Consider the following 15,987-nt stretch of genomic DNA (forward strand, 5'->3'; position numbering starts at 1 on the left):
AGTCCTCTGCTGTATCCAGGCCACACCTCCACCCTCCTTCCTGGGGCGGCAGGCAGACCCCACATGACCCTGTAGGCAGCCTCCTCTCAGATGAGCTAATCCAGAGGGGGGGGGGGGAACACAGGTGTGTCAGAGAACGCTGTGTGGGGCTGGTCCCGGACCACCCGCCGAGGGCGCTGCTCAGGCACAGACACACACATCACTGCTGCTCTCAGAGCACCTTGTGCCTGCGTCTGGCCCTGGTCTCAAGGACAGCTATCCACACAAATGGGCCTGCTGAGTCGTCCCCTGTAGCTCGTGCTGTCGACAGGTGGATAGATTGGCTCAGGAGACGCACTTGGGGGTGGGCCTGGGGGCCTGTGCACAGCTGGCACCAGCCCTCGGGCCGGCCTCCCGCCTGCGCCAGCTGACTGCAACCAGGCCTGTGGGCTCAGGAAAACCCTGGAGAAAACTCACAGGGGCGTGTGCATTCCCTGGCCACCAACAGCATGGCTGTCACGCGCAGTCACATCAGATCACACCTCTAGAGCATTTGTGACATTAATAAAAAGTCAGCTGTGCTTTTCAGCAAATATTGCAGTGGTCACTCAGCCTGCCTGATGCCACAGCAGGTCAGGAGAGGTGTCACCAATGCAACTCGCCGTGCATGTCTCGGCGTCCAGAGGTGACCTCGTCCACAGGCGCAGGGGACGGGACAAGGCTGAGCGATGTGCCAGCTGTTGTTCTCTACGTGTCTTCCAAAGCCTGCTATGCGATGGGCTCTAGCTGCTGGTCAGGGACGTGCCATGGTCCAACCCTCTCTGGCCCCCCGCTGCCCCAAGCCGTGCACCCCACCACCCAGGCCTCCCCTGTCACCCCGTCAGCCTCTTACTTCTCCTGCTGGGGACTCCAGGGTTTGGAGAGAAATGTGGATGCCCCTCCTGCCCTGCTGCCCTGAAGTGACAGGGAAGCGTCACGTTGAGGCCTGCATGTGCGATGTGCCATGGACGATGCCCACATCTCCCCGCTGACAGAGCACCTGTTTCCCAGGCCGTTTGGGCAAATGAGTGAACTGGGTCGCTGTTGGCACCATCGTTCTTCACATAAAGCGCCACCTGCCAGCGCCAACCAGCCAGTGCTCAGTGAGGGGACACTCGTTCTGGCTAAGCGTTGTCCTGGCCCCACCCTGGGCAGTGGCTTCACTGGACCAGCAGGAGAGGTGCTTCTCCTGCTGACGGCGGGGAGCCAGGCACAGAGAGGCTCACTCATTCCCCAAAGGCAGCACAGCCGACTAGCATCGGGCCAGGGTCCCCCCCAGGCGCCTGGCTGCTGCAGGCCCACAGTGCTGCCTCTGAGGGAGGAAGCCCCCGGCCAGGGCCACCAAGGCACAGGGCCTGGCTCCCAGACCGTGTCGTCAGCCAATACCGACGCCTTCCACTTCCTTACTTTAGCGTGGGACCAGAAGGCACGGGCAGAGGCTGTCCCTTGGACCTGCTGCACGGGCCTCCCAGGGGTATCAAATGAAACTTGGGGTGGGAACGTGCCGGGGGTAACTGGCGCGCTGTTGTTGCTTTCTGTGCAGCTCAAACCTGCTCTCTAAACACGGAAGTCCAAGGGCAGAACAATGGACATAGTCACAGCAGGCCAGCACGAGGATGGTGCCCATGCTGTCGGGAGGCTGCCCGTGCCTGTGCCTCCTGAAACAGTGGCCTCCGGGCCCCTGCCACACCAGGGCATTGGCCTGTGACAGTACGCATACTCTTTCCTGGCATGTTTTCATAAATACCAAAGCCTGTGTTAACTAACGCAGACCTTGGTTGCAGCCCAAACAGAAAAGGCAGCAGGACTGCGAGTCCGGTGGCCGTCACCTGCCCAGGTGAGCAGACGTCCATCATGAGCAGAGCACGAAGCGTTCGGTTTGGTGTCAGAACTGTAGAATGGCTGAAACAAACTGCAGTATTTTTATGTGAGGGACGTGGTGAGCAAGTGACCACTGGACGTATTTTGTTGTGCTGGTGACGTCTGTAACCCTGGGCAGGTGAGCCAGCAGGGGGCCCAATGACGGTGGCTGTTCTGCGAGGCGACCCTATGCATTCCCAAGAAAAACGCCCTTGTTTTCACAAGCCGAGACAGCGGAAGCAGGGGAGGCTGGGTTTGGAAACTATTATTCCTGAAATCTACACGGGAAGCTGCTATTTGCTGGAGCTCAGCTGTCTGGTATCTTGGCCTTGGGACACCAGCGGCCACCTGGGGGCTTGGCTGGAGCCGGCCAAGGAAGCACATTGGCACTGGGGAGGAATTTCCAGTTGCCCACCCCAGGGGACTGCCGGAGGAGGGACAGAGGGAGTGGCACCTTGCACACCCTCTCCTGGGCCACTAAATGCTGACTCAGACAGGGCTGGTTTCCCAATTCTTCCTCAGAATTACACTCAATAAACCCGGCGACTCCTATTTTGGAAAGAAGTCCTGGTTTATGTCCAACACAACCACATCTGCTTTATAGCCCAATGACCTCGGCCCAGCCTGTGCCCACGGGCCAATGCCGCCAGGCCCAGGGTGGGTTCTGCCCTGCAAGGTCTCAAAGGGTAAGGACGGGGCTGCAGGCATAAACCAGGATGGAGGACGTCCTGTCCAGCAGGCGATGGGGAGGAGGCCAGAGGGGGCACAGCTGGACTTGCTAGGGACCCCCAGGCTCCAGTCTGAGCTGCCTGAACCTGGTGGGGCCAGGAGCACCTCAGCTCAGTGCCTCAGGCTGCAGGACCCTCCCGGACTTCATCTGGGGTGACGGGCTCAGCCTCCATCCCTGAGCTGGATGGACCTTGGCATGGGAGAGGCTCAGCCCAGGTGGTGTTGGCTACTGACCCCAGGCTCCCCATAGAAGCTGGGGACAGCACGGCTCACCATGCATGGAGCAGGGCAGGGAGGGGCTGCAGGGACCGGCTCTTGCGGACAGGCCACCATCAGTCACATGGTTGGGCGAAGCGCGCCCTCTCTCCGTGCCTCAGTTTCCTCATCTACTAAAAGAGAGGTGCAGTCCCTGGTTTTGTTCTCCCTCAATCATGCTCACACAACCATTTGGCAGACGGGGAAACTGAAGCACAGGAAGGCCGTGCTCCGTGGCCCCCACGAAAGCACCTGTGTCGGGTGAGCGTGTAGGGAGCTCCTGGCATGCCTTTGTGCCGCCCCAGGTAAACCAGAGCACCAGAAAAACGTGCGGGTGAGCAGCCAGCTGCAGTGCCTGTCACAGGCCTGGGACGATGCCACTGCAAAGGGTGGAGGCTCAAACCCGCTGCCCTTGGAGACCAAAGTGTGTCTCAGTCACACTGTTGCTCTGAGGCCCAGCTCTGGTGTCCCCGGTTGTGGGGTTGGTGAGGCCGCCACATGTGCCCCTGGTGGGGAGGTGTCCTGGAGAGGCCCTGGCAGGGTGCCATGAGGATCGGGCCTCAGGGGTCCCAGAGCCCGAGGAGCTGAAGCAGGGAGGGTCCATGTTGGAGTCCCCACCTCACCCTCGGGCCTGACTCTCGTGCTAGTGCCTTTAGAACAGAGGACTCACTCTGACACTCAGTGGGGCCACTCAGGGCTCAGCGTCCCTCACCAAGGAGGCCAGAAGCCAACACAGCCCACCTTTCCTATCCGGACCTTCAGAGACCAGGCAGCCTTTCTTGGGTCCCCTTCCTCCAGTGGGGACGGGTCCCTCAAGAGCCCTTATTTCTGTTTCTGTGGCCTTCCTCATGGGGGTGTGAACAAGTAGCTGTGCTCGGGCAAGTCTGGGCTTACACAGCTTGGTCCCCTCGATGGGTGTGCTGCAGGGCTGGGGGTGAGACCAGGCCTGCAGGGGACCCCCTCCCTCGGGACACAGTGAAATCCTCATCTCCTGCAGCATCTAGTCGAAAGCACACCCTCCAGCGGGGCCTCCCTCCCGTAGCCACTTCAGGCTGCCCAGGGCCAGAAGGCTCAGGTGGCCCCCAGCGCCTGGGCAGCCCCAGAGGCCAGAGTGGAGCAGACTGGGGGGGACGTGGTGCACCCTGGGCTGGGTCTGCCTCCTGCTGGATACGTAGTCCCCACCTGCAGGACAGTGGAGGGCTGTGTGGGGGTCGCAGGGAACAGTGCGTTGCCCTCACTGGTGTCTTCCCTGAGCGTCAGAGGCCCTGTGTTCTAAAGGAGCCAGCACGAGTCAGGCCAGAGAGTCAGGCAGGTGTGCTCAGCCCCTGCGCTGACCAGCTTCCAGGTCGACGTGAGCAGGTGCTCCTGTGGTTCTCCTGGTGGAGGTGGTCAGCTCTCCAGCAGCTGTGGCGCAGGAGCCAGGCCGCTGCCCAGACCTTGACTCCGTGCCCGGGACGCAGCGTCCCCCCAGCAACCGTCCTGGACCAGCCAGGTCTTGCATGAGCAGCGTTCCCATCTGAAAGGCTAATTTGTGTAAATGAGTGTTCTGCTCACCTGTACCCAGGAATTCCTGTCCCCACCACGGACGCTGCAGACGTTTGTGTCTGGAAACTTTCCACTGACAGCTGAGGCCTGCTGGTCCCGCTGGTGGGGCCACCTGCTGTCATCGGGGAGCGCGGCCCCCATGCTCTGCCTCCAGCTCCAGCACCACCTTGGGGTTTAGGCAATGCGTCCAGTGATCAGAACCCTTGGCAGGGAGGTCTGGACAGAGCTGTCCTGACCACAGGGCCTGGGGTCACCGGCGGGGGCCCCTGGTCCCCTGCTCTCAGGCTCCGCACAGCAGTGGAGGAGGAAGAGGCTGCACGCTCACAGTCAGTGGGTTTGGGGGCTCGAGCGCCACTCCCTGACTCTGTCTGAGTCCCTATCAGAGCCCCCACGGGTCCCGACCCTGCTGGTGGAGACCCCCACAAGCAGGACCCCACAGTGCGGCTGTGTGGCATTTGTGCTGTGCTTCTTAAAGGGGAGGGTCTCCCTGGTGTCAGTGACAGGCCCCCAGGCAGCTCTGGCAAACCAGCTGCCCACCCACCCACTTGCTGCGGGTGGTGAAGGACGGCCCCGGGGCCCCGCTCCTGAGTGGCCAGGTTCTGATTTTGCCGGCATGGTTCCCGGCAGTCCATGGTGGAAGCAAAACAGATGGAGAAGAAAACGAAACTTGGAAGGGACCACAGGACAGGCTGCAGCACGACCCGCCCCTCTGCACACAGCCCCCACCTGAGCGGCCCCGCTCCCCACAACCACAGGCACCAGGTTCTCCGGCAGCCTGAGGGGGCTCGGGGAGCGGGCTGTGACCCCCACACACACTGCAGGGGCAAGTCTCCCGCCACGGCCCCTCCACCTCTGTGCCCCCCCAGCCCCTCAGCACCTTCAGGGGAGCGCCAACCCAGGACTCACTTCAAGCCTCCAGCTCTGTGTACATCTGGAGGCTGCCAACCAGACTTTTGCCTTTGCTGACACCTAAGAAGAGGAATCAAAGGACAAACGCACAAAGAAGTTAATGGCCAATTTTCACAATTTGTTAGTAGGGGTTCTAAAGTTATTCCCTCCAACAAAACTGCCATTCCTTGGAGAAATTCCTCGGGATTCTTTTTAGAAGGAATGCTATCAGGAGTGAACATGTCAGCAAGGCTTCGTCCACCTCTGTGAACTGGGGTCAACCGAGCACCCAGGCCCCTGGCGCAGCAGTGACTGGTGGCCTCTCCAGGACAATTTGAGTGGCGCATCCCCAGGTGGCACCGGGCTCAGAAGCTCCTAAAAAGCCCGCACACACCACACAGCCTTAGACGAGCTCGAGCTTGGCTGCCCCACTCTCCTCCCATCCAGCTGTTGTCCTGGCCTTTTGGGGCGTGTGTGCTCAGGGCCTGGCCTCATACTGTTGATTGACAGGGGCGGTGGGGCTCTGGGCGGAGCCACAGCTGTTTTCAGGCCAAGGGGACCGGGCCCACCACAAGCAGCCGTGGTCAGGTCTCCGAGGGCTTCTTCTCACATTGACATGTCAGCTGTGTGTCACTCCCCCTCTGAGAGGTCCAGGGAGCAGGGAACAGGTGGGCATGTCTGGCCCAGGTCACTCCCAAGTTCAGGGACGGTGACCCACATGGTGTCCAGCATGCGGTGCGGGTGAGGCCTCTGGGTCCAGCTCGGACCCTTCGCATCTGTGCACCACAGTGGGCGGCCACTGGGGGAAATGGAGGCTCATCGATAGAAACAAGATCTCACCCGAGGCAGGTGGGGGTCTAGGCCCGGGGGCTCCAAAGCTTCTGTCTCCTGTACCCGGTTCTGGTCAGATGCTTGGGGGCTTCTGGACTTCTGGCCCAAAAGGAAGCCATGGGAAGTAGAGCAGTGGGCAGCGTCCTGGAGGAGGAGGGGGGTCCCCATCCAGGGGTGAGGACCCAGTGACCAGTGCCTGACTGATGTCACCTGAGCGATCGCTTCCTTCCTTCGTCAGTTATGTCCACAGAGCCAGAGCACAGGGGCCTTGGAGGGCAGGTGCAGTGGTGGCCGGGGCCCCGTGAGCAGGCCCCGCAGTGGGGCCCAGCTGCTGCCTCCCCGGTGACAGGCAGGCATTCCGCCCGCCAGTGGGCAGCAGCTGTGGACATCATGACAAGCAGACTGACCACACGCCCACTCTGAGCTGGCCGCTGCTCTGAGCGCACTGCTTCACACCTGGGGACACAGCTCTGTGGTTCAGGCTCCCAGCCTGGGGCTTGGGGGTGAGCACAGAGGGGGTGGCTGCTCAAGTGGCAGGCGGGCTGACCCTGGACCACCCCCTCCAGAGTCTCTGCTCCCAGCTGTTCTGAGAGCCCAGATGTTTCTAGGGTCTGAAGGCCTGGGGGGCTCTGAAGGCTCAGCCAGCAAGCAGCGTGGGGTCAGCTGAGAGGGCTGCTGTGTTGTCTTTAGGGGTGAGTGACGCCTCCCAGAGGGTGGGCCTGGCAGGACCGGGAAGGGGGCCAGGACGAGTCTCCTGGAAAACAGACACATCCACGGCTGAGCCAGATCAAAAGGCTCAGCCCAGCGAACCTGGCCACATCCAGCTAGGACACACCCAGAGCTGCGAGGGGCCTGTGGGCCTGGGAGGAAGCCGAGGATGAGACCTGGATGAGCAGTGGAGTGTGTGAAGCCCCAAGGACACCAAAGAAAGCTGAATTCTGTGTGAGCAGTGACAGGAAACACAGCTCTGCAAAGCGGTGGGCAGGCCTGGATCTCAGAGACACGGCTGAGAACCCAGCTGTGGCGATGCCTCCTGGTTTCTCCTCTTCTGGGTCTCAGGCGATGGCTCTTGTGCTGTGCTCTGACTTTTATGTTTCAGGGCCCACTTCCCATTCATCCACTGAGGGGTGTCTGTGCAGACCTAGCTGCCCCAGTCGAGCGAGCCAAAGGGAGGAACGTGTGGAAAAACTGACAAGGCCCAGAGGCCCCAGGGAACATGAGGGCAGGCATGAAACTGGTACGCTCTCCTTTGCGCTCAGGCTGAGTGAGTGATGGCATGGGCACATGGGAGCGACAAGGACAAACAGCTGATGCTCATGTACGGAGCAAGAGGTCCACTGTCACGTCCAGTCCTTACATGGTACCGATTGGCCCTTTCTATATTACTAGTTAAGAACCGACACGTGACTATCAACCTTGTCAGACTTGATGAGAAAACAAAAAAAATCACTGTTAATATAAAGACACAGGTGGGATGGAAGCAAAATGGGAAATGACACATCTTATGTGCATTAACCAAAGGCAATGGTGTGGCTGCATGAATAGCAGAGTGGACTTTAGGCAGAAGTGTTAGGAAAGACAGAGAGGGCCATTCCTTGGTGATAAGGAGCCAGTTTACCCTGAAATGTAGCAACCCTGTCAACTCGGCTTAAGTCATAGCAAGCGAAGCTAATAGAATAAAATGACAAAGCCCCACTGGAGATGACGATTTCAACATCCCTCTCTCTCAGTTACTGAAGTTGGTAAGAATACAGAAGATTTGGACAGCACCACTGTCCGACTTGACCAAGTGGGCAAATGTGGGATCCTACGTCCAACAACGACAGAACAAAACTTAGGTCTCATGCTCTTACCAAATCACTGGGGATTTTCAAAATCACAAAGCAAGTTTAACAGAGGGAAAAGGTTGAAATCCTACTGTACATGTTCTCAGGCTAGGGAGGGATTATCTTCGCACTCAATGACAGAAAGATAGAAAAATTTCCAAATGTTTGGAAATCAAGCAACTGCCACCTAAGCAACACACTTGTGAGTAATATATGTCAAGGAAGAAATCACAGTCGAAACCAGAAAATGTTTTGAACCAAGTAAGGAAACTACGACTTATTATAACCATTAGAATGCACAAAAGTAGTTAATCAGAGGGGACTTCATAACTTTTTGGAAAAGGTCATACACTGAAAAAGAGAAACACTGAAAATCAATGATAGAAGCTTTCAGTTCAAAAAGCTAGAAAAAGCGCGTCAAAATAAAAGCAAAGACAGTAGAAGGAAATAAAGCATTTAAAAGTCCATGAGAGGGAGGAGAAGCCGGATGGCTCAGTGGGTTACAGCACGAGCTCTGAACAATGGGGTTGCCGGTTCGATTCCCTCACGGGCCAGTGAACTGTGCCCTCCGTGGCTAGATTGAAGGACAATGACCTGGAGCTGATGGGCCCTGGAGAAACAGTGTTCCCCAATACTCCCCAATAAAACTTATAAACAAAAACCAACCAAACAAACAAACAAAACTTAGGTCTCATCTCAGTGTATTGTCAGCAAAAGCATAAATAGATTAGAAATCTTTTACCTCTCTATTTGCAGGATGTTTTCACAAGCCATGTGAGTGCAATTCCTAACCCGAAATGACTGCGATGGAACAGGTGTGATGTTTTCCACTTTTATTTTATTAATTTGATGTTTGGATGCTCGTGGCAGGCTAGATAGATTGCAGTTCTCTTTGGACTGGTCTCTTGCATTATTTTAACATTTTTGTCTGCCCTGTGGCCATGGTGTTTCCCTATGTGCTGTGGACTGACTGTGTGTCCCCAATTCATATGTTGAGGCCCTAGCCCCCCACTGTGGCTGCATTTGGGAGGTGGTTCCAGTTAAGTGAGTTTATAGGGTAGAACCCGAATTCGATATAGTCGGTGCCCTTTACAAGAAGAGGAAGCGGGGTCTCCCTCCCTGTCTCCCCTCGTGCCTGTGCCCCCAGGAAATGCCACGGAAGACAGTGGCCGTCCCCAAGGCAGGAAGAGGCTCTCAGCTGCACCTGAGCCCTGTTGGAAACTTGACGTTGGATTTGCAGCCTCCAGAACTGTAGAGAAAGTAGATTTCTGTTGTCTAGGCCCCCTCCCCCTTGTGGTGCTTTGCTCTGGCCACCCGAGCTAACACAGCATATGTGCAAGCAAAGCCACACAGCGTGTGTGACCCCGGCCACTGCGGAGGTGGAGCGGGCGGTGTGCAGCGATGCTCAGGCTGCCTGACCGCGGTGTGAGACTGGGGCAGTTTTTCAGATCGTCGCACACCCTCAGGTCCCTGATGACATCCCCACACACACACCAGGCCTCTGGCTGCCTGTGGACACACGGGCCATGTGGATTGTGCACACCTCCGGGGGGCACCATGCATCATGGTAGCCCTGCAGCGGTGGGACCTACAGCCCTGCTTCAAACCAGAGCCCAGCTAGAGGACAGAGGCCGTGGGGCTGTCCACCCTCCATGGCCACAGTCCTCATGGATGCACTGTGGAGGGGGGTGTGGCTGGTATGTCAGGAGGAATGGGGCAGTGAATACCCACCACCCCCTAGACTGACTTCTGCTTTGCAGGGGGCTGGACTCGTCTCTACCCACTGTTCCCAGGCACGGGCTGAGCCGGCCACTGGCCCTGGAGCCTTCCAGTGCCCTGGAGCTCAGGTGCATTCATCCTACCTGTGCCCACAGAGCCTGCAAACAGCCGCTTGCCTGTCCTGCATAGTCATGGCCCGCTCCGACCATGCCATCGCAGGGCCTTGCCTTCTTTCTAAGGTCTTTTGCCCTTGGGCAGCTCATGGCCACCTGTGCAGCACGCCCCTCAATGGCCGATGGCCAGCATCAGCCTTCGCTCTGCAGCCTCAAGCTCACTGGACAATGCGCCCTCTGTCCCTTGAGCTGCCCCAGGGTCTCAGGAGAAATGCTGTCCGCTTTGGGGACAGGCTCCGGTGAAAACCCCTGAGGGCAGTGTGACCGGAGGGTCACTGGGCATCATAGTACACGCTGTTCTGGGGGCATCAGCCTCGCTGTGGAATGCATGGGCACCATCTTCAAAGAGGCTGTTTTTGTAAAGGCTTCCACCAGGAGCCACGAGGAAGGGACAGGGACGGTGTGTGCTGCAGGTGACTGACCATGTACAGCTGGCTCTGCCTCTGGGACACGAGGCTGACAATGGAGCTGGGGACAGAAGCAGCTAGGGCATGGACAGGCTGGGCTGGGGGCGACCGACCACCCACCAGGGCCGACCGTGCAGGGCCCCCCCTTGGCAGCTGCCTGTCACAGACTCCCGTTGCCGGGTGCTGTGGGCTAGACCCTGTGCTCAGCTCAGTCCAGCCCTCTGCCCTGAGGCTGGCCTTCTTCCCACAACAAGGATCCCTGGGGTACCACAGAGGCCCTTATAGCTGGAAAGGCCTCCGAGGACCCCCAGTGAAGACTGACACTCTCTGCAGCATCCTCCAAATGGCCGCCCAGCTTCACCCACCATTCAGCAGCCAGCCACCCAGCCAGGTCACCCTGTGCAGCATGGTTTTAACTCACTCTCTGTCCACTACACAGCTGATGACCACCTCCCATCAGTAAAACACTAGAGCGAGAACCCAAGGAATGAGGTCATCCAGCTCCACCTGTTGCCCTCACTCCTGAGGTCCTGAAATATACTCAGGTGTTAGAAGGCACATCCATCTGCCCACCCACCCACCTGTCCGTCCGCCGTCCATCCATCCACCCAACATCTCCTGAGTGCTCCTGGGTGCCAGGCACTGTCTCAGGTCCTGGAGATGCAGCTGTGGGCTTGTGTGCAGCCCCTCAGGGAACACATGTGCACACGCAGAGGGCAGTGGACAGCACGTCGGGAGACAAGCTGGGGAGGGGAGCTGAGAGATCAGCAGATGGGACAAAGTGACAAAGACCTTAGGGAGCATGGAGCATGGGAGTGAAGGTCCCGGGAAGCGGGGAGCACCTGGCAGGGGGGTGTCAGAGGAGGTCAGTAAGGGGACTGAGTCCCTCTTAGGTGGAGGGTCCAATAGGAGGGCCCCACAGGGCAGGTGAAGGGGGCGGGCAGGAGGTCTTTGAGCAGCAGGTAGTGGCTGGTTCCGTCTGTATTTTGCAGGTAGAGCAGACACATTCCCTGAGATGCCTGGAAATAGTGGGAGCTGAAGGAGAGGTCAGGTACGCCTCCTAGGTTTAGGGCTGGACAGCAGATGGGGCTGGGGTGCTGAGGCTGCAGGGTGGGTTTGGGGAGGAAATGAGGACCCCGTTTGCATCCTGGAGTCTGAGAAGCCCAGGTGAGCGGGTGGCAGCCCAGAGCAGAAAACCCCTGCCCCCTCCTCATGTCAATTTGAAGCTGAGCCCTGGAGTCGAAAAGACAATCCAGGCCCTAAACTGGAGGTCTGAGCAGTGGGGCTGGGCTCAGAGGTTGGGGAAAGGGGCACTCACAGAAGGGACAGGGCCGTGCCGGGAACAGCAGTGACTTGGATTCTGCACCACCTGAGGTTGGGGAGGACGAGGTCCTGGTTTCTGGCAAGTTGTTAGATCCTGTTATGAACTGCAGGTCCGTGTGGCAGGCAGCACGAGGCTGGAGTCCTGGCGCCCTCTGGGCCCTCAGGTCTCTAGCGCGGTCTGCACAGCCCTGGGTCCTGTGCCTGTGGAGAAGGAGCAGCTTGGGGCAAGAATGCCCACGACGGCCACAGGCAACTCGGGAGCTGAGGAAACGCCACCAAGGGGCGCCCGAGGCACCCCACCACCCCGACGCCACCGGGCGCTGCGTTCCGCCCCCAAGGGAGGCGTTCGCCCATCGCCCTGCGGCCGCGTGGACCTCCTGGCCTGCGCCCTGCAGCCCCAGGCTCCCGGACGCGTGCAGGCCGGTGGGGGAGGGCGACAGAGGGGACCGCGAGTGGGGGTGGGGAGGTTAGGTCAAGGGGCCGGTCAGGCCTGGGGTGGGCGTGCCGAGAGCGCGCAACGATGTCTGAGATCGCGAGTGCGCAGCGGGGGCGGGAAGGCCCCGCCCCGGGGCGGGAGGGGGCGCCAGATTAAAGGCCACCCCAGCGGGCGGGGACCAGGACAGCAGCCCGCACCCGCAGCGCTCTCGGCTCTGTGCCGCCGCCCGACAGGAGTCCTGCCGGCCGGCAAGTGCCGCCGCCGAGCGCAGCCAGACTCACAAGATATGAGCTTCCCGACACGGCGCTGAGCAGCGCCAGCGATGTCGCGGCGCGGGGCCCCGGGCCCCTATTTAGGGCTGCTGCTGGCGCTGCTGCTGGTGCTGGGCGAGCTGCCGCAGGTGCGGTGCTCTGAGGAGGAGCCCGGCGGCGCGCACGGCTCACACCAGGGCTTCCAGGTGGTCACCTTCAAATGGGACCACGTTCAGGACCCGTTCATCATCGCGCTCTGGATCCTCGTGGCCAGCTTGGCCAAGATCGGTAAGCGGCCCTGGGCTGGGAGGGTCGCGGGATCCCGGCCCCGCCACGACTTTCCCTCCACTAGCCCCGCTCCGCTGGGGTCTGCGGGACCCCGCCTGCGCCCCAAAGGACAGAGCTGGGCACCCGCCTTCGTCTGGGTCTGTGCCGGTTCCGCGGTCTTCCCTATGGAAGGGGTGCGTCCCGCGTCAGTTGCCGCGCGGTCGGGTCCGAGGGCACCTTGGCCAGTCCCCGGGAGTCGGCCCTTGTGTGAGGCAGGGCGAGGCTCGGGGACCGCGAGCCTGGTCGGGCCCGGAGCGGCCGTGCTGGTCGCCGAGAGTCACCGATCCGGCCTCGCGCTCTCGGGGCTCCGCGGGTCCCGCGTTGGGGGTTCCCGTCCGCCCATCCAGCCCTGCAGACGCCGCGCCTCTCCGCGCGGGGCTCCTGCGCCCGGTTTTCTGTCTGTCGGGCTCCTGGGGCTTCTTAATACCCTGCGAGAGGGAATGTCCTTGCCGTCAAGCCCGGGAGGGATATTTTGTTCCCAGTGCAGGAGAAAAAAAAACGGTGCCACTCAAAATTAAACCCAGGAAAATCCTATTTTTAGGAGCGATTTTTCCATTGAGAGTTTCTCTGTTTAAAGTCCCAACCTGTCAGATTGCTCTTCTCTTAACTTGCTCCAGTGAGCCAGCAAAGTGGGGTTGCTGGTAACTCCAGGCAAGGTGCTGGGAAGGTCAGCCTCCCTACGCGCTTACAGGACCAAAGTTCTGCGTGCTGGTCTTGGCAGAGGTGGCGGCCTGTGAGAGTATGTGGGGCCTGGGGGAAGGCTGCTGACAGCAAGGTCTGAGGACACACTGCTCCCCATGGAATAGCAGGTGGCAAGGGCGCGTCACCAAAGCAAAGAGGAGTGGGCCCCTCCTGGGGCCTTGGGGGGCAGTGACATCTGGGTTTTGGGGCGAGACCTTAGAGGACCTGGACCTGGGTTGGGGGTGCCGGGCAGAGGCGGTTTGCAGCTTGTTTTGCCTTTACTTCCTGCTTCTGCCCATGGTCTCCCGGGGGGCCCCCTCCATTCTGCTTTCTGTTTCTTATCTGTGGGTCCCTGTGCCTCCTCCCTCCTTGTTCCTGGCGTCGGTGCTGCTCCCGGCCCTGCCTGCCTGGCCCAGCGCTCACTTTGTCCCCCGCCCGGCTTTCTGGCGGGGTTGTGATGGAAAGAGAGCTGCGTGAGCACCAAGAGGGCTTTCGCGCTGTCTCTGCTGTTGCCTCTGCCAAGGGGTCACCAACGCTGGCCACATCCAACGTGCCATTTACTGGGCGGGTCCAGCCCCAGCCTGGGACTCTGGGCGCCCTGTCATGATGCTCACGCTGCTCGCCTAGGAACTGACCCGTTTCCGGGGCAGAGTGGGAGGTCCCTTCCTCTGCCACCTTCTCTTCTATGAACCCACTGTAAGGACGGTGGCACGTGGGAGGTTCAGCATGCCTACTGTGGAAAGCAAATGTGCACTTCCTGTCCGGCCCCAGGCACAGGCTTGCAGCCTAGCATCTGAGAGTCCAGTGACAGCCACCAGGGCACCAGCTGGTCAGCCTTGAGTGGCGGGGGGTGGGGCCCTGGGAGGGCGGAGCTGACACAGTTTGTTACTCACCCAGGAAGAGCCAAGGCCTTCAGGGGCTCCAAGCATGCAGGCTGCCCTCAGAGGGCCTTCTCCTGGGTGGGCCGCTGCCCCGCCAGCAGCTCCAGCTCCCAGGAGGGTGGGCCCAGAGCCCATTTAATAAGGGCCCCTTACCAGCACCATGTCCCATACGTTGTTGTGGTCCCACTCGAGGGGGCGGGAGCTGTCAGGATAGCAGGAGGGTCCCCGAGAGAAGACCCAGCAAGCTGACTGAGTCCCTGGGAAGCCCTCCGGCCCTGGGCCAGGCCTCGCCCTGACCCTGTCCATACAATCCTTTCGTATTTGGAGGCTCCCACTATGATGGCATCGGGGTCTCACCTGTGAACAGACAGAACTGATGAGACATCTTGGGGAGTAAGCCAGGACACTCCCATGGCCAGCCCTTGTCCCCTCCCTGTCCCTCCTGTTCCACTGGGATCCTGTTCCCTGGAATCCTCTGTACTGACCCTGCCCAGGTGCCCAGGGCCCTCCTCATGGCTCAACATGGGCCTCCTGTGACCCCACCTCTCTGCCCTGCCCTCTGGAGCCCCCCCCACCCCTTACTGTCTTGTCCTGTGCCTTTCCCCATCCACCTGGGGCCCTGCTCGGGGCCTGGGCCCGAGGCTTCCTCCAGGCCTCTCTCCCTGTTCTCCCACACCCAGCACCTCCAGGTCCTGGCCTGGTGCCGGGGTCCCTCTCCCCCAGCCCAGGGTTCTCTGAGATGGGGCTGACCACCAGGCGTCTGTGCCTGGACCCTGCCCCAGCTCTCCACTCCACAGGATCAAAACCAGCGCTCAGCAAACAAGCCGGACCCACCCACTCACACTCAGCCCCACAAACTGGAGTCCCAAGGAGTCCATCACCCGTCCCAGTGGTCCAGACTCAGTCCAGACCAGCCCCAGCGGAGCCCTCTGAGGCTCCCCCCACAATCCACTGTGCTCTGACCTGGTCTCTGCTGCATTAACCCAGCCCTCTGCGTGGGTCCCCACCTTCCCTGAGAGCTCTGCATTTACAGTCAGACCCTGACCCAGGGACCAAGCTCCTCCCATATGCCCCAGACCCCTCCCTTCACAGCTAACCCTGGTGCCCATCTTGCGAACGTCCAGGACCACCACCCCTGGGCCTCACCTGGCTGTGCCTGGAGGCTGTGTGGCACTGGGGCCGTCTGTGCACAGAGGAGGAACCCCGTGTGCCCCCGCCGACCCCACAGTCCAGGGTTCATACTTGTTAAGCGACTTGGCCCCTTTCATCATTTGAAATGGTCAGGGATCGTCCAGACGATTTCAGTCTCAAGTTACAGGGACACAAGAGCTGGGCTGCTACTGATTGCAAACATTTGTTGAGTGTCTCACAGATGGTTCTAAGTTCTTGGTCGCGTAGCCACCTAGTGCTGGAGAGGTCAGATTTCCTCAGCCATGTGGAACCTCATTGGGAAAATAAGGTGCAGGGGACCCTGAAACACACGTTTCAAGGTGGCTTCTCACCTCGGGCAGCTGGGCACAGAGAGGGCAGAGGACAGGGCCACAGCTCTGTCGAGGTGGCCAGGGGCCTGGGTCCCGCCACTGGAAGCTGCTGCCACATCATATCTTTGGAAGGTGAGAAGCAGGTGTGGCGGCTGTGCCACAGATGCCTGAGAGCCCGGATCTGCCAAGGGCTTGCTGCAAGCTCCCCATCTGTGTGCCCCAGGGGCTCTGGGAGTCCCCTGCCTGTTACTATATTTAGGAAATTCAGGGGAGAAGGGAGCTGTCCACAGCTCAGGGCCACGTGGAGACTGACATTGAGGACCTTATGCAGTGGGACAGTGTCTGCCCCTGGACGG

At 60.0% G+C, this 15,987-nt stretch overlaps 1 protein-coding gene across 2 annotated transcripts in view; it reads left to right on the forward strand.

Moving 5' to 3' along the window:
• The first annotated feature begins 12,181 nt into the window (after nucleotides 1–12,181).
• SLC9A3 (solute carrier family 9 member A3) overlaps nucleotides 12,182–15,987 on the forward strand; it is a 39,631-nt gene continuing 35,825 nt past the window's right edge. For both annotated transcript variants that reach the window (XM_019744591.2, XM_019744592.2), the window contains exon 1: nucleotides 12,182–12,549. In XM_019744591.2, the coding sequence (XP_019600150.2) occupies nucleotides 12,333–12,549 (217 nt within the window). In that variant the 5' untranslated portion in view covers nucleotides 12,182–12,332. The remainder of the gene's footprint in view (nucleotides 12,550–15,987) is intronic.

Source organism: Rhinolophus sinicus, linkage group LG03, assembly GCF_036562045.2.
Source record: "Rhinolophus sinicus isolate RSC01 linkage group LG03, ASM3656204v1, whole genome shotgun sequence".
Lineage (NCBI taxonomy): Eukaryota > Metazoa > Chordata > Mammalia > Chiroptera > Rhinolophidae > Rhinolophus > Rhinolophus sinicus.